Source organism: Cavia porcellus, unplaced genomic scaffold (assembly GCF_034190915.1).
Source record: "Cavia porcellus strain 051 isolate PalLab524CR breed Dunkin Hartley unplaced genomic scaffold, mCavPor4.1 scaffold_21, whole genome shotgun sequence".
Lineage (NCBI taxonomy): Eukaryota > Metazoa > Chordata > Mammalia > Rodentia > Caviidae > Cavia > Cavia porcellus.
In genome coordinates, this window is record NW_026947504.1 from 14,549,895 (window position 1) to 14,572,271 (window position 22,377).

General features: G+C 44.9%; 1 protein-coding gene across 2 annotated transcripts in view; it reads right to left on the reverse strand.

Annotated features, from left to right (window-relative positions):
- Dpysl3 (dihydropyrimidinase like 3) overlaps positions 1-22,377 on the reverse strand; it is a 107,073-nt gene that overhangs the window by 7,078 nt on the left and 77,618 nt on the right. For both annotated transcript variants that reach the window (XM_003477319.5, XM_005006978.4), the window contains exons 3-11: positions 20,273-20,457; positions 17,856-18,020; positions 15,501-15,562; positions 14,535-14,615; positions 10,811-10,879; positions 7,708-7,828; positions 2,592-2,748; positions 1,816-1,957; positions 397-567 (exon numbers count right to left, since the gene is read on the reverse strand). In XM_003477319.5, coding sequence (XP_003477367.1) covers positions 397-567; positions 1,816-1,957; positions 2,592-2,748; positions 7,708-7,828; positions 10,811-10,879; positions 14,535-14,615; positions 15,501-15,562; positions 17,856-18,020; positions 20,273-20,457 — 1,153 coding nt within the window. The remainder of the gene's footprint in view (positions 1-396; positions 568-1,815; positions 1,958-2,591; positions 2,749-7,707; positions 7,829-10,810; positions 10,880-14,534; positions 14,616-15,500; positions 15,563-17,855; positions 18,021-20,272; positions 20,458-22,377) is intronic.

The following is a 22,377-nucleotide window of genomic DNA, read 5'->3' on the forward strand; positions in this document are numbered from 1 at the left end:
CCGCCTGTTCTGGAGATGCGGGGAGTTAAAGGCACAAGTGCTGACAGTTTTCACGCATGCGTACTAGGTACTTGTTGCACATAATGAGCTCTGGTTATTATTTTGCACACGCATGGAGACATGAGGGAAAAAAAATACAGCTTCCCTCCTCTCAGCACAAAAAGACTGAGCCTCAGAAAGCCTAAGAATGAGGTGGGAGGCAGAATGTGGAGGGGAGGCAGTCCACCAGCCTCCCTGACCCAGCCCTGGGAGGCGGCGCCCTCTGCTGGGCGTCCACAGCGTGATCCAAACTGCTGAGAGCCAGCCTGCTCCAACCACACCACTCACCCACCGCCCCTTCTCCTGCAGAGCACAAGGCACACTCCCCCTCCGCCCCTCCCACGGGCCCGGTCTTACCGACTGGTGGTTCTTAGCAGAGACGATCTTCACGGCATCTGGATCCCAGATGACCAGGTCGCTGTCAGAACCCACCGATATTCTCCCCTTGCGGGGGTACAGGTTGAAGATCTTGGCAGCATTTGTGCTTGTCACGGCCACAAACTGGTTTTCGTCCATTTTCCCTGTGGCCTAGTGAAACACGAAACACATCCTGTGCACATCTGTCTCCCGGAACCTACCTCAGTCAGCGCTGGGCTTCTGCAAAGGTCATCCCCAGGCCGCCCGAGGGTGAGAGATTTGTGTTCCCTTTCATGTGTGTGCTTGCCTGAGGTTCCCACGTGTAATTATTGAGGATGTTTCATGTTGGCAATTAAAATACACAGTTGTGCGTCACTTAATGTGTTCTGAAAAGGGCGCCCATGGCAGCTTCAGTGCTGTGTAGACGTCAGAGAATCGCAGCTTGCACACCATGAACTAAGAACACTGTGATAAAACTAGGCAATAGGATCTTAGGGAACCCCTTATGTTGTTTATTATTGGCTGAAACATTGTTACACAGCACAGGAGTGTATGTATTACTTTTTATCAAATTCCAACAGTGCTAGGATACACCTGTATATACATTCACAAATTTAAAATTGTAAAGAAAAGATGGAAGCTAACCATATAAGAGAGTTCTTAAAACAAAAGGACTGAGTAAAGGAAGACGAGTTTAAATCTAGCTCTGAGCTCCCTCGGAGGCAAGGAGAAAAAAGCTTTGGTGAATCGGACTATGAAGATGAATGAGACATTATTTCACACATTCTGTTTGGTGCTGAAAACAGGAAAGCAATCAGTGTCACAATGAGCTTATTATTAATTTTACTAAAATCTTCACAAGAGTCTTTTGTTCTCTTGGCTCTTGCTTTTATCAACTCTTGTAATGTAAGAAAGGAGAACAAAAAACAATCCCTTTGCCAGAAGACACTGATAGATAGTGCCTTAACCAGGTGACTGTCCTCAGTACTGGGCATATTTGATGGGCAAACTGACCTTAGGCATGGACTGTCTGCTTAGCATTTCAAAGCACTGTTTCAGTCCTTTCAAAAGAAGTCATAAAACTCCCCCTTCAAAATGAATTCACTAGTATTTTAAGGCTCTTAATATGTACCCACTTAGTGAAGGAGCTGTATGTCTGGGTCCTAGTTGTTAACAGTCCAGATGAGGAAACCTCTTCGGAATCCTGGATCTAGGGATTTGCCACTAGGAAGCAGATGCCCAGGCCAGCTGAGCGGCCAGCTCTGCACGTCTCAGCAGGTGTGAGATGCACCTGGCTCTCCGTGCCCTCGCCAGCCATAGAAGGGCCGCAGCTCTGGCTGGCTTGGTTCCACAGCCTGTGACCTGGCCCGAGGTTATGTGGCCCCTGGCCACCCACCCTGAACACCCTCGGTGTCTCACCACAGCCTTGTCCCAGATGACAGACATCCGCTCCTCCACACCATTGGTGCCCTCGGGGATGGCTGTGAAGTTGTCCTTCCCAATGGCTTTCTGAGCAGTGCTGAAGGTGCAGTGGGCACTGCCGGAGAGTTGCAGATCACCACTGCCAAGGAGAAAAGTGCCCCGTGAGTGGGCGGCATGGCAGGGTACATGGGGGGCCCAGAACCTGCTGTCTACAATGAGGACTCAGAGTCTGACTACTTCAGTTTGGAATTCCTTCGCCAGCCCTAATGAGCTGTGTGAGCTTGGGTGGGCTTCTTACCCTCTCTGGGCTCAGGTACCCACCTGAAAAATGAGGGGGTGGGAAGAGATCGTCTCTTTGTGGATAAACGAAAAGGGTGCGGGCCTGTACTGCGTGTCTACCGGGGGCAGTAACAAGTGAGTGGTACTGTAATTTTGGCTAAGAGTCATCACAACACCTGTTTAACTTTAGGCAAATAATTTCGGCTCTTTGACCTTCAGTTGCTTAATCTTAATTGGTGATAATAGTGTCTGGTTTGAGGAAAAAAAATGAGGTCATACGGGCATGAACTGCCATGATCATTACAAACATTATCACAGTGCGGTCATTTGAAATGCATGGAGGAGGAAGAGGAGCTTGTTTTCCGTGCCGCAGGCCACAGGGGACCGCGCACTGCACGCAGCAATGCAGTGGGCGGGCAGGATTTTCCAGCACCACCCCAGCTGGCCCCAAGCGCTCCCACAAAGCGCCAGCCACCTGACACTCCCACACCCACCTGGCCAGCAAGGAGTTGATGTAGTCAGGAGTGGTTGGGTCGGGGCTCAGAGGTGGGGACGTCACGAAAGCAGCCGCCTTGGCCCAGTTCTTGCTCCAGTAGTGGGTTCCGTCTATGCCAAGGCTGGCAGTGATGGGCTCACCAAAGACCACATTTCCTGGATCAGGCAGGAAACAGGTAATGGGTTTGCACAGCTCCACGGCCCACTGCAGGCTTACGGCTCTGGAGCCAAGCAGACCTGGCTCAAGTCCATGTATCTACCTTTTTAAAGAAGTTAAGTTCATGGGCACAACGTAGGGATAAACAATGACCACACTCATCATTGGGAATTTGTACCTGGACATAATACATCTTGATCTGTCTTTTTCCCTCCCATTCCCTTCTCCCAACGCCTCTTCCCCTCCTTATTTACAAAGCTTTGTTTCCATTTGATTTTTCTCTTTTCTTTTCCCTTCTTTCCTCACTCTCCCAGTTCCCCTTTCTTTTTGAGCAACTTCCTCCAATTCCACCATCTCTTGTAAAATTTGGTTCTTATTTACACTTTAATTTCTCACATCAGGGAAACAATGTGGTATTTACATGTGTCCAGCTTATTTCACTTAAGAATATGGCCTCAAGATACATTTATGTAACAATAAATGTCTTAAGTTTATTCTTCCTTATGGCTGAGTAGTACTCCATTACATACTAAAAGTCCACATCTTTTTCATCCATTCATCAGCTGATGGGCATTTGGTTTGTTTCCAAGATTCAGTTATTATGAACTGTACCACTATAAACATGGGTGCACACATATTGCTGTAGTATGATGCTTTTAATTCTTCTGGGAAAATATCAACAAAAGGACTATCACAAAAGGCCTGTCTAATGGGACCTCTAACCTAGTTTTTTGAGGAATCTCCACACTGATTTCCACAGTGGTTGAACCAGTCTACACCCCACCAAGAGTGGAGAAGGGTTCCTTTTTTTCACAGCCCCAACAGCATTTGTTAGTGGTTGATTTTTTGGTAACAGCCATTCTTTCTTAAGTGAGATGGGATCTCAGTATTGTTTTAATTTGCATCTTTCACATAACTAGTGATGCTGAACATTTTTTCATGTATTTATTTGCCATTAGTCTTCCTTCATCTGAGAAGTATGTATTCATGTCAGATGCTCTTTTTTTGTAGTAGATCTTTGAATTTAGGAGATCTGATTTTTTTCGATCCTTTCTAGATATTAGTCCTTTGTCTGAGGAACAACTGGCTAAGATTTTTTTTCTCAATCTGTGGCTTGTCTTTTTACTCTGTTGGTAATTTCTTTTGCTATGCAAAAGCCTTTTAATAAAATCCCATCTTATTATTGCTGATTTTTTTATAGTATTTCCTATGGAATCTCTGTCTTGTTCATGAAGCCTCTGCTTATACCTGTATCTTTAAGACATGTACCTAATTTTCTCTTCTAACCAATTTACTGTCTCTGTTTTAATATATAGATCTTTGATCCATGTTGACTTTAGTTAAGTGCCTGGTGATAGACATGGTGCTAGTTTTAGTTTTCCATATGTGGAAAGCCAGTTTTTCCAGCACAATTTATTAAAGAGTTTATCTTTTTTCTAGTGAACACGTTTGGCACCTTTGTCAAAGACAGGGTGGCTGAGTGTGCTTGGAGCTGTTTCTGCATCTTCTGATTTGCTGCAAGTCTCTTTATTTGTTTGTTTGTTTGTTTGTTTTGCCAGTGCCATGCTGTCTTTTATCACAGTAGATTTGTAGTATAATTTCAAATCAGGAATCGTGATGCCTCCTGCCGTGCCTTTGTTGCCTAGAACTGCTTTTGCTTTCTGTATCTCTTTTGGTTCCAAATGAACTGTAGGAATGTTTTTCTAATTCTGAGAGATGTGCTAATGGTTATTTTGACTGGGATTGCATTAAATGTGTATAAAGATTTTGGGAATATGGTCATTTTCACTAAGTTGGTTCTTCCTACCTATGCGTAAGGAACCTGTTCTTAAGTCTTTGCTTTCATAGCTGCTAAATTAGAGCAATTATGTATTCCCTAGATAAGAAGCAGCACTGATTATGAGATACACCATTAATCCTCAAATCCAGAGGCAAGTTAAAATTTGAGGCAAAAAAAATAAAAACTGCATTGATTTCAAGATTTATCTTCCTTTCAGAAATAGTAAAATGCAAAATAGATATATCCTAGAATTGAAACAAGATGATGTCTACATACCAAACTTGAAAAATGAAAGGATTTAGCAAATGGGAGGAATCTGGTACACAGTAGGTGCTCGGTGAATGCTGATTCCACAGTAAACCCTTAAGTCCAGAAAATACCTCACATCACTGGGAATTTCAAGATCCTGATACAAGGACACTTGCTGGTGCCACAAAGAGAAACCCAATCCTGTGGGCCAGAGGCTCTCAGCACCTTTATCAGCATGTTTTTGCTTCTTACCCTAAAGCAAAAAGTAATTTGCTCGAGGAGACCTGACAGGCTGGATACCTCAAAGGTGAGGCTGGCTTCCTGGCTTCTGTGTCAGGAGCCAGGGGTTTAGTGCAGAGAGGAAGGACACTGGCAAGTGCAGTGCTCTAAGCTCTTGCTGAGTTTCTGCACGAGGATGGACAGTAACAAGAAGGCACCGCAGCCTCACAGAAAGTGGCTGATACCCAGTTTCCCCACGCCCGTTAACTGGGGATCCAGGACATCCTGCACAGCTTTGGGCTCCTTCATGTCGGTTCCCCACTGTCAGGGTTCACCCAGGTCAAGCTCCAAGAGTCTCTAGGGCAGGATTATAAAGAAATTTCACCTCATTTCAACTCCATTCCTTGGTAGTTAACTGGAAATCCAGGTGGGAGGAATTCTAACAATGCTTCCTGTCACACTAGGAAAGACTCCTGACTGATCAGCGATGCCTGTGACACACCAAAGAAAAAAGCCCTGGGCATAGTTCCCATCCAGCAGCCTTGTTTTACACAGAGGTGGTAAAACAGACTGATGTGTAACTGATGAGGACTTCAGACGCTCCAAAAATATCTCTCAACTAAAGCATTCAAGGCCACAAAGAAATGAAGAAAAGAGAATCCAGGCAAGCACTCAAAGCACTCAAGAAATAAAACCAGTCCCACTGGACTATGTGTCACATGGCAGAGTAAAAAGCAAAGATTGTCATTATAATTGGGTCTGAATGCTCGGCTTCATGGCTGCGAGATCCTAGTCAACTTGCACTCTCGATTACTTCATCTGAAACATGATGGTAACAATGCCTGCATGACATGCCTTAGCGCTCTCCGAATTCTGCACAATCAGTGTGGGGCATTGTGTTGGTCCTCATTAAATTGAAGCTCTCTATTCATTAAATTGACGCTCATTCTGAGCGTCCAGGCAGTTATTCATGGGTTGAGAGCGATTGTTTTCCTCTGGAGTTAAACAGAAACATGGTTGGAGGGAAGAGTAAGCCCTGCTGCACTGTCTTCCTGCTCAGAATGCTCTTGACTCCTTCCCTGAGAATGACAGTCTGGGATGTTTGCTGGCTTCAGTGTCAGCAGCCAGTTTTCCACCACTGAAAGAAAACATCCCTCCACCCTGGAGACACAGCTGCTCTAGTTCTCTCTGCCAGGGAATCATGAGCCAGAAGGCCAACGGGAGGAATTTTTCTCCCTGAACTTCAGAATAAGACAAGCATTCAGCTGAAACAGCCCATCCTCAGAGGGCTCCAGGTCACCCTGAGGGTGGGTTCCTGGCATGATACAGCCACCAGCAGAGTATAAGTATGCTGGGTGATCCCACCTCAGAGGATGTGCATTTGGGATGGGGTGCAGTCCCTGCATAGCACCCCATTTCCTTTCTCCAAGAATGGGTAAGGAGCACTGCTTCCTGGTTCTCACCCAATGACTCACCCAGTGGAACAACCCTGCCATGTCTGTTGAGACATTTAAATGCTGAGAGAACAAACAGCCGCCTACCAGGAACATGGTGAAGTCGGAGATACCCCCGAACCTGCCAGCTGGACCTGGGCAGTTAGGAAGATTCCCCTTTGATAAGGACAGAGTTTTTCCTCTGCCAGAAGGCCAGGCAGCTGACAACGCAGCTGGCAGAGTCAGCTGGAGCTATTCTTGCCCTGCAGCCACCCACATGTGGAACTTCACAGGCTGGTTTGGTAAATGAATCCCTCCTCTTGGCCTCTCCATCACCAGGCTGGCTGCTGGCACACAGCATGGCACAAATCAGCCTGGTAAACCCGCCTTCACACCCAGACACACAGCTTCCGTCTCCAGTTGCTCAAGCACACTACTCACTGACCAGATGTACAACTGAGCCCATCACTCTACCACCGCGCGGGGACAAGAACCATAAAGAGGGAAGAAAGGCTGAAAATGGGTGTCAACTCTAGCTGAGCACAAGTGAGGAACTGAAGGTCAAGTTAACGGCAGTGGAGAAATAGAGCAGATGGCAGTGGCCATGGGGCTTGTAGCATGCAGGTCCTGACGGTGGACATTTTTTAAAGACCCAATTGTCCTGTCTCCTAAAATAACCCATGCTTCCCCTTGTGGTCAGTTGAAGTGACCCTGCATTGTGTCCTGCCTGCAGTCTTGGCTGGATCACACCAATATCCTCAGGCAGTTTTTGGTTCAGGAATCAGCACCTGACCCCTTGCCAAGGCAGTCCCAGTGCTCCTGGCATCTACCCTTGTCATTATTCGCTATGACAATAAAGTCCCCTGGGAAGAAAGACAGCCAAGAATGGACAGGAGTGGCAGATACACTGTTAAAACCCCTCAGTGTTGTCACGCATGAATACCCACACCTAATCCCTGGCCTCTGTCTGCTTGTTTAAGCTAGTTTGGGTTGGATCTTTGACTCCGGTATTCACAGCAACCTTGACTAGAATGCACACTTCTAAAGCTCAAATCATGTGACCTGGTACTGAAAGGTCAAAAGGAGGAGAGAAAGTCTCTCCAGGTGTGTCATCCAAGGCATGCCACTGAACCTCCCTGAGCCTCGGGGTGAGCATCTCTGGGTCCCCAGTGTGTGCCGAGGTATCCTAGTGATGAAACTGGCACCACTGATACTCTGCAGACGGCTAGTGCAGAAAGCGACCTGACAGTGTGGCGGGCTGCAGGAACACCCATCACCTTTCTTCCTGGCTTGTGAGATGAGATCAGCTGCGCTCTTGCTCATGACCTTCGTGATGTACAGGGGGCAGTTGGTTTGGCTGGCAATGGTGATGGCACGGAACACAGCCTCTGCTTCCAGCTGCGAAACAAAGCACAACAACAAACAGGAGTCAAGAGGAACGTGGGCCTGTCACCCCCGCCACTCTACCACTTCCACACACTGTGAGACCACCATGCTGTGCGGAAGTTTAAAACCTAGAAGGACCTGGAGCTAGACGCATGGACCTGCATCTCAGATCCATCACGTCCTAACTCTGTGCTTTACTTCGCTCCTGGGTGTCTGTATCCCTCATGGGTAAAACAGGTAAGAGGAACACATAGGGCTGGGTCTCAGAGTGAGGCCTGGCTCTGAGTCAGGGCCCATGCACTGTCCACTTGAGCTCTCAGCCTTCTCTCCTCTCCCCGTGGCTTTCACAAAGGCTGCACTTTAATGGAGTCCTTGCTGCCCAGTATTATCAACGTAGATTCTCTGGGAAACATCACCAAGTGCAGAATAACCAGTAAAGCCATTTGGGCATCACAGCTTCTCCAATTCTTTCCTGAAACAAGAAGTGGCCTGCAAAGGGTACATTCCAAAAAGCACTTCTGATAAAAATAACCTCAAGGATTTTCAGGACAAAAACTTCTTTCATTATCGATTTCTTCCATCCCATCCTCATGTAGGATTTGTGTTTTCAAATATGCCTCCTAACCCAGTTGCATTCATCAAGCAACAAGTAATGGGTTTCCCCTAGTTCATTAATAAAGGCGGGGCTGGGAACTCAGGGTGTCCCACACGGCATATTTATAAATTCAGTGACTGCAGGTAGAATACACAACCTGCCAGTGCCTCAATTTCCTGGTCTGTAAAGTGGGGATACTAACAGGACCTCATAGTTAAGGCCATTGTGGGGATTAAATGAGTTAGCTCTTGCAAGCAATCTCACCTGGCTTCTGAGACAAGTCCAGGGTCCCTTCAAGGGGGAGCAGCTACTTTTGCTCCTGATCACATTTCTGACCAGTGGGAGTCTGTTTTTACTCAAAGCCAAATCAGTCCTATTCAGCCTAGAGCACAGACTCTGGCATGTTTCCATTTGATCACCATCAGTTCCCTATTGTATGAATATGACTTTCTGGCTGGCCTGTGCAGCCCAATGCTTAGAAAAACATCAAAATAGCTTGCAGATGCCCAATGGCTGTCTAATGCAAACCAGTCCCTCCCTGGGGCTTAGTCAACTGGTTCTAGAAGTTGGTGGGCTGAGCTAGGGTCCCCTGAGCTGGACTACATTTGGCAAAGGCAAAGCCCAGAGGGGTCCCTGAGTGCAGCTGAACACCACTGTCCTAAGCACCCCACTGTGCCCCGGTTCTACTCTAAAGAGCATCACTGGAGAGGGTGTCCTGGGGGCTTTGAAAAGAGGAGGGCTGGCTCCTCTCTGTTCATCCCTGCCCTTCACACCTTTGTTGATCACTCCAGTGCCCCCATGACCTCAGCCATGGCCCCTTTGATCTCCCTCCCTCCATCCCTCCCACAATGCAGGTTTTTCCACACTTCCCCAGCATGACTATCTTCAGAAGGTTACATCACCCTCCAACTTTACCCCAAAGGGCTTCCAGAGTTTATGGATTTGCAGCTGCGAGACTTTTTTTTTTTTTTTTTACTAAAAAGGAGACAGGAACCAGGAGAAGGTTGGGAGGGGTGTGGTGGGGGGAGGCTGGAAAAACAAACCAAGGAACAAAAATAGACTTTGTTCTGAAATCCCCTGGCTGCTGCCACTGAAATCTATCTTGCCAGCACAGCTCTCTGGTGACCAACATTTATGGAGTTTCACAAACAGCGCTGATCACCCTGGCCTGCTCATGCTGTGGACGATTTTCCAGTTCTTCAAACATGACTGACTGAGCTCCAGGTTCTTTACCTGTGCGATAACATCAACTACCTGGAGCAGCAGTAAAGAAAGCGAACTGAAATACTGCGTGCAGTCAGCATGGGATCATGTGTGCCTTCTGTAGAAAAGTCCTGGTGTTATTAGGACGGCAAACTTTTTAGGAATGCAGTCACAGAATCTTTAAAACCACTTTAACACAAGCTCCTTGATTTGTATTTCAAATGGCACCAAAAATATCCCTGGACACAGGGAGTGTCTGGGGAGCTGAACTCGTTCTGTATTGTTGCCGAGTGCTACTTACGCACGTGTATTCAGTTTGTGAAAATTCACCACACCCTTAGGATTGGAACATTTTTCTCTGTGTGCCATACTGAATTATTAAAAGGGCTCTAACGGAGCTGGACCATGGAACCCAATCTTCTCTGGTCCTGGTTCTTGTATCTGTGGTAGAGTTTGGAATCACTGCAGAGCAACAGGATTTGCTTCACTTATTTGAACAGCCTTGGATGAACTCCAAGATCTCCCAAAGCCAACTTGCTATCAACCATGTGGGCACTAGATTCCCAGCTCTGTGCAGCAGGTGAAGCCACTGACATCCCAGAGACAAGGAATCAATCACTTGTCACTTTTGACTGGCTCTGCAGCTGTATATCACCATGTATATGACATGTAGGAAATTTTCATACCTGTATGTAATCATTACCTTAGGCAAAACAATGGGCAGAATGGCTATGAAAAAAATTCAACCTCCTATTCACGTGATCCACATACTGCAAGCCTCAAAACGTAGTGTGAAATAAGGCAGTAAATAGAAACATCTCCAAGACTCACAATGATTAAGAAAGGCATTAGCAATTTAACACTTCAACTGAAAAACCCACTGATCACAGTGCAACTTGCTTTTATCTTAAAGAGATTAGGGGTCAGAAGTAAGTACCTCCTTTGTATTCCTTTCTAATTTATTTTGACAAATCCTTGAGCTCAGGACAAGTCAGATGTGGTCTTTGAAGGAAATATTCTGATACTCCTCTATTGTGCGCACAATTCCTTACTAACTTAGTGATGTGTACATGGCTTGGGAAAGCAAGCCAACAGACACTCTCCCTAGGGAGATGCTGATAACAAAAGAGAGCCCCTACTGCTACTGCTTACTTTTCTCCCTACCTCACCCTTTACCTCCACCCCCTGTAACTTACCTCTTCTGGTCTGCTCAGCACGTGGCCCTCTGGGCCAGTGATTCCCATTTCCAGCATCCGGTTTTGCTCCTAGAATGAGAAAAAAAAGAAGAAAGTCTTAGGTGAGAGCAACCGAATTTGGAAAAATTATACTGGTACATTCTGATCTAAATATGCCCTTAAAAGATAAAAAATAAAATACGTATGTGCAACAAACATTAATTCTGTATTTGGAGTTGCGATATAAATGTGACCCCCTTTTAGTAAAGGTAAGACAGTCAGTCTGTGAGAACATCTATTCTTTGTCTGAGTTAGCTAGCAGAAGTTCTGCTGGTCACTCACTCTCCAGCTTTCAGACCCAGCTGCTTGTGAAAGCACACTTGCTTAACTTACTAGTTTGTTCATTTCTGCACTTTAAGCTCATTTATTCAACAAAATGTACTGAGTACCTGCTTCCCACTAAGCTCTGTGATAAGTACTTTTTGAATGACGGCAATGTGCCCTGTGACCTCAAGGAGTTCACAGGTTAGTGTAACATCCCCCAAAGTGCAGTCCAGCCAACGCCCACACCAAAGCCACCTGAGCTGCTCTTATGGCAGTGCAGCTGGTCCTAGGCTCACCTAGCAAATTAGACTGTACAAATGCAACCTAGTAATCTATATTTCAATTAATCCCTCTGGGGTTTATGCTGTAAACCTAAGGCTTAGATGAATGAATTCAGAGTTTAACCAGATGAAATAATGCTTCTAGACAGCACTGAGCTAGTGTGTTGGTCACGATCTCTTTAGCTGAACAGTGGACTGGGTAGCTGACCTGCCCAGCCCTGGTGGCTGAGTGCTGAATTCATCAGACTTTTGGCCAGCGCTCATGAAGAAGCAGGTGGCTGGACACCAAGCCCACACAGGGCTAAGTGGAATGGGCAGGAATGCCAACCCACCATACCTGCAGTTCCGCTGCCACTCACCCTGAAAGTCCCACAGCTACTCCCAGCAAGCCAGCCGGGTGACCCAGGAGTCTCCTGGGTCTTCAGGGAGGTGGGGAGTGCAGGGAGTCACTTCACAACTGAGACTTTTAGGAAAATTACTACTGGAAAAAGAAGAACTTTTTGATGTTTTTGTTGTTCACAACTCAAAATTTCTAAAAAAAAAAAGAGTAAACCGGAAAGTGTATATAAGACATGGAAGGTTACACAAAAGGTCAGAGGCTGCTTTTTCCAGCACACTAGTTCTGCTTGTCATTCCCTCTGTCCTCATTTACTCAGATGCCAGTGGAATAAAATTGTTTCCAAACTTTAGCAATTATCCACTCTGGAGCACCGTAAGTCACCCCAAGTTTAAGGCTGATGACAGTAATGATTTTGTCTTACAACATCCTCTCTTCTCTCTTGCTTGTATGTACCATGAGAAAAGCCAGCTTAAGCAGTGGCTTCAAACACATTTGTTATGGATATATTTCTTCTTTCTTTCTTTGTTTTTTTGGTGGTGCTGTTGGGGAGGCTGAGATTGAATGCAAAGTCTTTGTACAGAGCTCTTTCCTTCTTAAGATTCTTTATTTTCAGACAGTATCTTCCTAAGTTGCTAAGCTGCCCAAACTAGGCTTGACCTTGATATTCTCCTGCCTCAGTTTCCTACAAAATTACAAGTCTGTGCCACCATATCCAGCTGGGGTCTTCAAAATACTCTTTACTAAACTACTGAATCACAGTATGGAATCAGGAAAATCCAGTGCTTCTCATACACTGCTCTTGTGAAGTCTTACTTAAAATCCATGGTTTTCTTACAGTTGGAAGATTAAAAATGACATGATGTTTATGCACATGTAGACGGGTTACGTACATGTACCAATCACCCACAATGAACGTAATCATTATGTATCCCAAACATGTACTAATAAAAATTTTAAAATAAATATTTGTTACATGATGAGAGATGACCCACCCTCACACCCTTTTGTTGACGTGAAAGTTCTGACAACTGCTTTTGTTTGTATCCAAAGGAAAAGTTTTCTTTTTTGCTCTTTAGTCACTTTTGCAGAAATGTAGAAAGAAACTCAGCAGCTGCCTTCATTTAGACAACGTGATAAAATCTTTCTGCTCAGGCTGAATTTAATAAACACACACAAACAACTCATCCAAATGGAAAAATGCCCTTATTCTTTTCCTGAGAGAGAGCAGATCTTCCTGGGGCAGGGGAAAGCTGTGGGTGGAGGGGATCTGGAGAACCCTCTGTGGGAAGGGGGCTCTGCTTTGGAGTCCCCTCGCCTTTAGGATGGGGGAGCAGGAAGTTTGGCTTCAAGAGCAGCTGAGGAGAAGCTGGTACCTCTGACTGCTGGACAGAACCCTTGGAGAAGAAGGCGTGACAGCCCTGACACCAGTGGGCATCTCTGCTGGGAACAGGGCCCTTGGGCCCTCTGAGGAAAACGATTTCATTATGTCTGGGTGTGTGGGAGATGTGGGAGAAGGCACCATCTGGGGCCTGACTAATTAGACTCCTGGGTCCTAAGTAATAGAAAAGTGCTTCCTTAATTGACCCCCTCTGCATTTAATCTGAGATCACAGCAACTGGAGCCCTGTACTGCTGGGAACTTTGTCCCCAGGGGCCTACAGCTGGGCTTGAGGAAGAAGGGACCTTTATCTCTAGGGAAAGGTATCTACTAAGGCCCCAGCCCTTAGGAGCCAAATATGGTCCTCCCAGCCATTAGCTGAGATTTTGGGATGAGTGACATAATCCCCAGGAGCCTCTTGTCTATGCTCTTGTCTATAAAATAGAGGATGATGGCATCTTTAAGGGTTGGAAGAAGACTCAATAAGAATATTCTGGAGCACTTGCCAGTGCCTGGCAAGTAGTGATAAGTAATTAACTGTGCTCACTCTTAGGAAGTTAATGGGTCTGAGACAAGGGTCAGCTTCTCCACTGTTCTCACAACCCTGCTGACCACTTCTCAAGCCCTGGGCAGCTCCTGCAAAACAGGCACAGCCCAAGCACTGTGAGCTGCAGAATGCATCTGTTTCTGCTCACCCCAGAGCCCCGTGCCTGGCAGGCAGTGCTCGGAGTGTACTCAGAATGGATGCTGGTTTTCATAATGAATGCCATCAAATGCACTAAGACAGCTCCCTCTTCTTTCCAGGCTGTATCCTTCTAGCAGAGGCCAGTGCTGAATGGCTGTGAGATAAACACAACACTGCCTAAGACACATCTGTGTGTGCATCTCTTCCACTAGGTAGTCCGGGAGACAGACAGGGAACTGCTTTCTGCTGCCTAACAAACGATCCCTTTGAGCCTTGGGGTCCTTGCTTTCATCATTCTTTCCCCATGTTTCTCAATATGATTTCTAGGAAACCAGTCTGATCCCCAAAGGACCTAATTTCTTTATTATCTAAGACTGTGATTCCTGCAGATGTGGACTGGATTTCTGGCTTCTGAGAAATGCTGCCTTGGGTTTTTCTCCAGGACACAGAATGTCATGTAGCTCTGACTCATTTTCAGAGATCAGCCCTGCTCTCCCACTCACTGGCCCGGTACACCACTTCTGGTCTCAGGGATGGCCAGAAGTCCCGTTTCACAGCATCTTGTATTTTCCTTGCTTTTTTTCCCCTCCACATAGACTATCAGATTATTTGTCTTTATCAAAGTGCCTTGAGGGACCCTTCCACACACGGAGGGCTCAAGCCACCATGAAGAAATTAGAACACCAATGAGATGCCAACCCTCACAGAAAGCACATGCTGAGTGCTACATGGTGTTACCTGGGCAATGATGTCCCCATTCTCAGCATGAACTTGAGCAATGGCCCCCAATTCTCCTAGGCAGGTGAAGATCTCATACAGCTGAAACAGAAATGAACCTATGTCACCTTCCTAGCCACGTTTAGCCTTTTCATTTGAAGGCCATTTACTAGAGCTAAAATAAATGGAATGACCTGGGAGAAATCTATGACTAGAGCAGAAATATAGACTAAAATATGCATGACACAAGAGGAATAAAGTTCAAAGAAACTCTGGGTGGTGTGCTCATCGGCAGATCCTGGCACAACTCCTAGACCAGCAGGACCTGAATCTAATGAAGTACTGGTGAGCTCCTTCTCTGGGTCAGGAACATACTTTTAATGAGTCATTTCCCATAGAGCTGAGACATAACTTCAGAAGTATTTGAGACAAGTGTCCTAGAAAGCTGGTACAGCCAGGTCAAAACTAACTCAAAAATTAAAACCCTATGTTTGAACTATAACCTTCATCCTCTAAGCAAGAGGCATAGGAATTAATTTCTCGCATTTCCTCTGCTAATTTGAGGTTTGTCTAAAATAGATACATGTCATGACTTTCCAGGGAGAGTAGCAGACAAGCTGTAACAATTATTTAGAGGAGGAGCAGGTCCTCCTGATCCTTTAAGGCAGAGAATCCCTTACTTTCTTGCAGTTTATAAGGGGTTGGAAACTTGTTCAGCAGATGAAGATCTAGGCTTGCCTTTCTTCTCACCCTTCAAGAAAGCTGCTGCCAGTGGAAATTTTAGCTCCCTGGCTGCCTGGTCAGTGGCACTCTGCCCATTATCTTATTTACAAAGCCACGGGATGGCAAAGGCTTTGAGAAGTACTTTGGCCCAGTGGTCTGGTGTCCCTCACTGACCACAGTGACTCATGATGAAAGGGCCAAGATATTCAGCAACAAAAGGAAACCCATCAGATACCCAAAACCTCACAGCATAGGGCTTGTTACCTCGGTGTTGGACACTTGGTACAAATCCTTGTAGGCCATGTAAACCATGAAGGAGTTAACCCCTGCAAGACAAAGAAGAGGACAAACATAGGAGAAAGATAATGTTAACGCAACCACTTTCTCTCCTGATCTCCGCTCCTACCACCCACGGGGCCTGGCACATTACTTAGCACCTATCCCAAATAATTTGAAGTCTCCAAGAACATTTTACCACCCGACTCCTACCCCAGAAAATCAATAGATCCTAAGTGATGTGACTGTAGAGGGTCCCTTATTCTGTACCTATTCCTCACTTCCTCTATTGTGGTTTATATCCGGATGTCCTCCTAAAGCCTCACGCAGTCAAGGGCAGGGTATTTAAAGGGTGATTGACTAACAGGGTCACTATTGCTAAATTCAAGGTTAGGAAGCAGGGCCTGGCCAGAACAGGTTGGCCACTGAGGGCTGGACCTGGTAGGAAGAGTCTCCCACGTTCTTGCTTTCATTGGCTCCTCTCCTCAAGTTATAGATGTTACATACTAGACCTCAGCTAAGAGAAAGGGCCCTAGACACTCTCTCCATCTTTCCATCCATTTGGATACTGCTGGAGGCAGCACGAGCTGGGGCTGCACAATAGGAGCCCTGCACATAGTGCAGTGAGCTTGGAATCTGAAGTATGTATCTGCCTGCTCTTATTTTTCTCCTCTTTAAAATAGAAAACTCACAATGCCTTACATCATACTATACTACGACTTCACAGAGCATGAAAAAATAAAAATAAGCTCCCTAAAACCTGCTCCAAAATGCTGGCAGGTGCTAAAGTCCATTCTCTCACTGATATTATTTTCTGTAAATAAATTAAATGTCCCTCCATTCTCTGCATTTTGTTTAAAGAGGAAAGTCCAAAGACAAATCTGATTTGTTAAGATAGAAATATTCCTTGTGATTTTTGTAACACAATGATATGGTCTCTAAATGAAGAACTGCTTCAATTGAAACAAATTCACGTGAATGTCAAGTGTTAAAAAAGAAAAAAAAAAACAAAAAAACAAAAAAAAACGTGGACCTGACCTCAGAGAACTAACAGAGCAAGTGGGTACAGAGTAAGTTTTGCCTTGCCAGGGTTATAAGGAAAATTAAATTTTCACCCAAAATAAATAGGTGGATATGGGGAACAGGGAATCATTTTGAGGAAAGGAAGACAATTTTGGTCTCCTACCATTAGGGCCATTTCAACCCACAGTGTTTCAAGCCAAAAATGGATTACAGTTTGAGAACAGCTTTAACCAGAATGGTTCGGCTCAGGGCAGCGGTGCCCAGACTTCTCCTCCCAAAAGCTTCCCTGTTATCCGTGGAATGACCCAGGCCCTATGTACTTGTTAAAGCCATTTACTTTTCTACTCCAATTGATATGCCAAGTGTAAAAGAAGATACAGAAAGAAAAGAGGGAGTTAATCTGACTTCTGTGTCACTGAGAATTGTACAGGACTTGTAGGGTAAAAAGAGGGATGAAGAGAGAGAAATTCATGCTCTGATGAGTCATCCTTTGCCTGCACCTCAGGGGCGAGCTCTTTTATGGAACTCCTAGCATGAGAGTCTGGACTCCTATATGATGACAGCTCTTGCATTGTGTGGCATTTATCCTATTGTTCTTCATGGAACTGGAGGCCCAGTAGAGGTCATGACCTAGCAATACTCCAGTGGCCTGAGTGTTAAGTATCTGCTGAGCAAAACACAGAAAGCAATAAATAGACAACAGAAAGGTAAGAAAATAATGGGCCTAAATCATGTACTTTTGAGAGGAAACGTCCTTGCAAACCTCACCTCTGGTACACACAGGAACATATTTTTATGGCCTAAACTTTTGGCCTGAGAAGCAACTAGAAATGTGTGATATTTTTCTGAGAACGTCAATGTTATGTTAGAACAATGGTTTGCTCTCTAGAGTAAAAATGATAGAGCTCTAAAATTCCTAATCTCATTATCTTCTGCCCGGGTGACCTTCTGTAGGATACATTAGCCTCAGCTAATGTGAACCTCTGTGTCTTCTTCTAAAAAATGAGGAACATTGCAGAGAAATGAGGAATATCCCCTTTGGGTAGGTCCATTCCTTACTAACTCTATGATCTTAGGCAGTCAATCTGACTCAGAGCTTCATCACCTACAAAGTGGGAGTAGCAATTTTTAGCTCACAAGGATCCTGTAAGAGGTCACTGACACTCCATCAAGCGCCTGGTACAAAGTGGAACCCTACATCCAGCACTCAAACTTAATGCTTTCGACTGCAAGCAATACTGAAATGAACCGATGGTGGAGGCAGGATGGGTGAGGAGATGCCAAGGGAGGAGATGGGAGGACATGCATGCTCAGATTCACCTTTGTCCTTGATGAGGTTCTGCACTTCCTGCTTGACGCTGTCGTTCCAGTGGGTGATGTCCACGTGCAAGGCATAGTCACAGCAGCTCTTCCCATCAGCCCACTCGCGCCACTTCTCAAAGGCCTCGGTCAGGCTGGACTCAGGCTCAGGCACCACATGATCAACTGAATGACAGAGGGCCAAGTGGGTGACTCCGACATGGCTTTTCTCCCCCTGCCCAGGCCAGCTCCTGTTGCTAGCTTAGCTATAATGGCACAATCCCTACTTCTTGAACTTGCTATTAAACGAGAAAATGTTCTCTGGTAGCTTTCAGGATACTGATGATTTAAATGTTTTTTAGCTATGAGATCTGGTAAAAACAACCAGTTTAAACTTCAGTTTTTTTCTCTTTAAAACAAGAGCCATGTAGGGGTGGACAACTACAATGGTGCTTTCCTTATGAGTTTGTCACACAATTTAATAGAAAAATCCATGTAAAGCGCTCTACCCATGGCTGGCACATAGTATATGCTCAGAAAATGCTGCCCATCAAGGACTGCTTCCTCACTATACATTGTCATTACAGGGCTGTGTGACTGCCAGTGATAGAAGTTGGATCCTCTTCCCGGGGGAAGGATGGCTTTTAAAGTTATGCCAGGCACAAGAATCAGTAAACCTTACTTCTTTTTGATAAACTCCCATCAGTTAGGCAAATCTAACACTGAGGCTACAGATCTCATTTCTATGCAACATTTCTGGTAAGTATTCAGTGTCTTTGAGCTCGAAACTACTCTTTTTCTTGCATTTGTGGATAATATATTTTTTTAAATGATCACCTCTGTAGCTGCGAGGATAACATAAAAGTTATACTCTCACAGTTCCCTCCTACGCTAAGACAAAAGTGTGAATTGGTACAACTTTCCTGAGAACAACTTTGAAATGCACATAAGAAGTCTGGATGTTTTTCACACCTTAATAATCATTTCCGCGCCCAAGAATTATTCCCACAGAAATAGGTGTGGATAGATACAAAATCTTGATTTTAATGATATATGCTACCATATTTATGTAAGTGAAAAATTGGAACAAACTGGACTCTTTACACTAGGGAAATGCAGTTAACTATGTAAATCGTGATGCCTTCATAAAGTGATGATCCATTTGAAATGTTGTGGTAGAGTAAACATAAATGAGCGGAAAGATATTTGTGACATGTAATGGAGTGAAAATGACAGGATAAATAGTGTACTGTACAAATATCGGGGTGCTATTTTTGTTAAATGGGAAAAATACATGTATAGTGTATAGCCAATTCTAACAGTGATGTGGGATTACAAGGTTTCTTTTCTTTTTTGCACATCTGGGGTTTCTAAGTTAACCGTGAAAGACATGAATGCTTTTGTGGTTCCTAGTAAGCTTCACTCTAATCACCTGGACCTGACTTTCCTGCTGCTCCCTCCCCAAGGTAGGAGACCAAGTGTAACAGGCATCTGAGGGATGCTGCGCAGGTCCAATTCCTTGATTTGCTTTCAGACAGCCAGACCAATATCATGTTTCCTCATGCTTCTATCAATGGCAGCGCTGTGGCACTCACTGCAGACCAAGTGAATGTAGCCACATTATCCATTTCTGGAACAATACTGGGACTGTCATGGGCAGGCAGTTGCTGAGAAGTCAGCTGGCTTCCTCCCTTCAGCTGGAGACATGCTTTGGTCTCCCTGGACTGCACCTTTTATGGCCCTGCTGCGAGTTTCCTCAGCTCTCAAGAGCTGAAGCTAAACCGTGCCAGTGCTCCTGTCAAAAGGACTTCAAGACAGTGGGCTATTCTACAGCTCAGATTGTAGAGCAGGGCACCTGGGTACCTACGTAGGGAATATTTAAGGATAATGAGACAGCGTGGGTGGATGTATGTGATGTTAAAATAAACAGTACTCTGGATGACCATGTTTGGGCTCAGCACTGAGACAGGACCCAATTCACTGAGAGTCCTTTGGGATAGGAAGGACAGCCCTGGCATGCCATCAGTTCAGTAATCCACTGGCATGCAGCTCCCTAGATTTCTCTGGAATTCCAACTTGCCAGAAATGAAACCAAAGGAAATCAAAACATTACACAGTTTGTCCAATCTCAAAGGTACAAATTGGTCAGACAGCACTAATTCCACTGAAGCCCACTAATTTCCCAAGAACTGTAAGTCCTCGTTATCATTTCTGTAAGTTTTCTTTCCCTTGGCTTGTGCACTTCTTGAATCTCCTTCACGCAGTTACAGTGAGCAGCCATTTCCCCAGAACCACCTGCTTTGCTCAGGTCCTCTGAGCTAGAAAATCTATAAAGCAATTTTAGAGGAGTATACAAGATATCAGTGGATGCACTGTGGTTAGCAGCTATGCTGACAACATGCCTCTGGGCATTAAGAATGTAAAATCTGAGGTCTTACTGATCATAGTGGTGCCGCCTGCTAAGGCAGCCTTTGTGCCCTGAAAGAAGTCATCGACTGTGGTCATCCCCTTGTACGGCATCTGAAAGTGGGTGTGGACATCAATGCCCCCAGGGATCACCATCTTCCCGTTGGCTTCGATGGTCTTCACTCCTCCAGGGACAATCAGATTGTCTCCAATTTGCCTGGAAAGACAGAAAAACAACTGGTAGTTGAAAAGAGCAATTCTCAAGACAAATATAGTATTAGAAGGATTTGGAACACTTCAGTACACTTTTCAAACTAGTCTGCAAATGACTCACAAGTCTAGCAATTTCAAAACAAAGCTATGTTTTTATTGATACAAAATAATTTGATATGGGGATATGAAGACAGGTGTGTATATTGACAGAAAAATACCCTTTTTGAGACTATGTACCCTACTTTTATACTATAACCCCGGAGGTTTGTTGCTATCTGGAATACACTGTATGTGATGGGAATTTTTGGGATTAAAAAAGTGTATTAATTATTCCATTCATTTTGTTCATCATTATGTTGAAGGTGGGGAGTAACACTGGGAAAGGTGCTAAAGAGTATGAAATTATGGAGAGAGAGGAAAATATGGAGTCACTGCAGGAACACATATGGGAACTTAGCAGTTATCTTCTAAGCAGGCTATACATATTTCTAAGAAAAGAACTCTGCCCAGACCTATTACTATCTCAGTCTTCACACCTAGCACTGCCTTTTGATGACTTATCATCAAGCACACATCACAGCAGATTTACATGGAGGAAGTCAAAGATGAAGATGCCTCTGGTACCAGCTGCATCTGTGAGGTCAGGGTCTCAGCAGACGCTTCAAGCCAAGGAGGGAGACTCTGACAACCTCCCTGAGACACACCATGGCCAAGGGAGCTCCAGAGCATCCCACAGAGAAGCGGGGCAGACTCAGGGGGAAGCCAGTCAATAGGTATATTGTGCAAGGAACTTGTACTTCCTGCACAATGTGACTTACAGATCAGCCTTCATTGCTTAGTTTTTAATGTGATTTTACACCCTTGATTTAAACAGCTGTTCAAACTCGACAATGCAGATTTCTGATACACACAGGATCCACAGCTGCTACATTATCCTTAAATATTTCCTATGTTAGGTACATAGGTGCCCTGTTGCTAATGGCATGATTACTTCCTCTTACGTACACAGCCAGCCAGAAATGTTCTCTCTCTGTGCACTAAGCAGCCTACCACTGGCCTGTCAGACTCCAAGTTCTGCAACTGCTATGTTTCCGACATTTCTAAGAGTTCAGCTTCACCACATCACCACGGGGCCATTCCAGGGCCACCACAATTCCAAACACTACGGAAAAATGCAGCGTCTGGTCATAACTCTAGTTCAGACACTGCCCTGTTCTGTTCCCATTTTTCTTCCTTGCTAGTTTTTTCCCCTAAGAGAAACTGAGAACCAAATGCATGAAGAATTACCTGGCCTGTGTGTTTTCTCTTGTTTTGACAATTCGCATAATATTATGTCTTAAACAGAAATGCCTCCCTTCTTTCAATTACTGAAGGCTCACATTTCCTCTCCTCTCCCTCATCAAGTTCTACTGACATCCACATCTAATAAGAATAACAGGGCAGCTGTGCTCTGGGTGGAGGCTGCTTAGATCCACGATCCTGTGTCTGCCAGCTACTAGGTGGTATAACTATGGCTAAGTTACCGAACCTCACCCTGCCTCAATTCTTTCATCTGTAAAATGCAATGAATGTCTCCTCCACAGAGTTCTATGGATTAAATTATCTACTAAGCTCAAAGAAGGCACATTAGGATTCAATAAACACTAGCTTCTCTAATTAATCATCAGGCCTCTCTCGCCTCTGAATTTCATCTGTTCCATTAATGCTTGCTACTCACAGGTAATATTAGGTCTGCTGCATATGTACTGATATCTCTGTTTTCTTAAAAGACTGTAAAGTCCCTGGGAAAAGGAAGCATAATGATTTTGGCCCTCATGGTATCTACCACAGTATGTGACACAGCGGTTTCCAGAGCCTTAAGATCGACTACCTTGTACACAGCAAGTCCTCCATGCATATAAGTATGCAACAACTGGAGGAAATT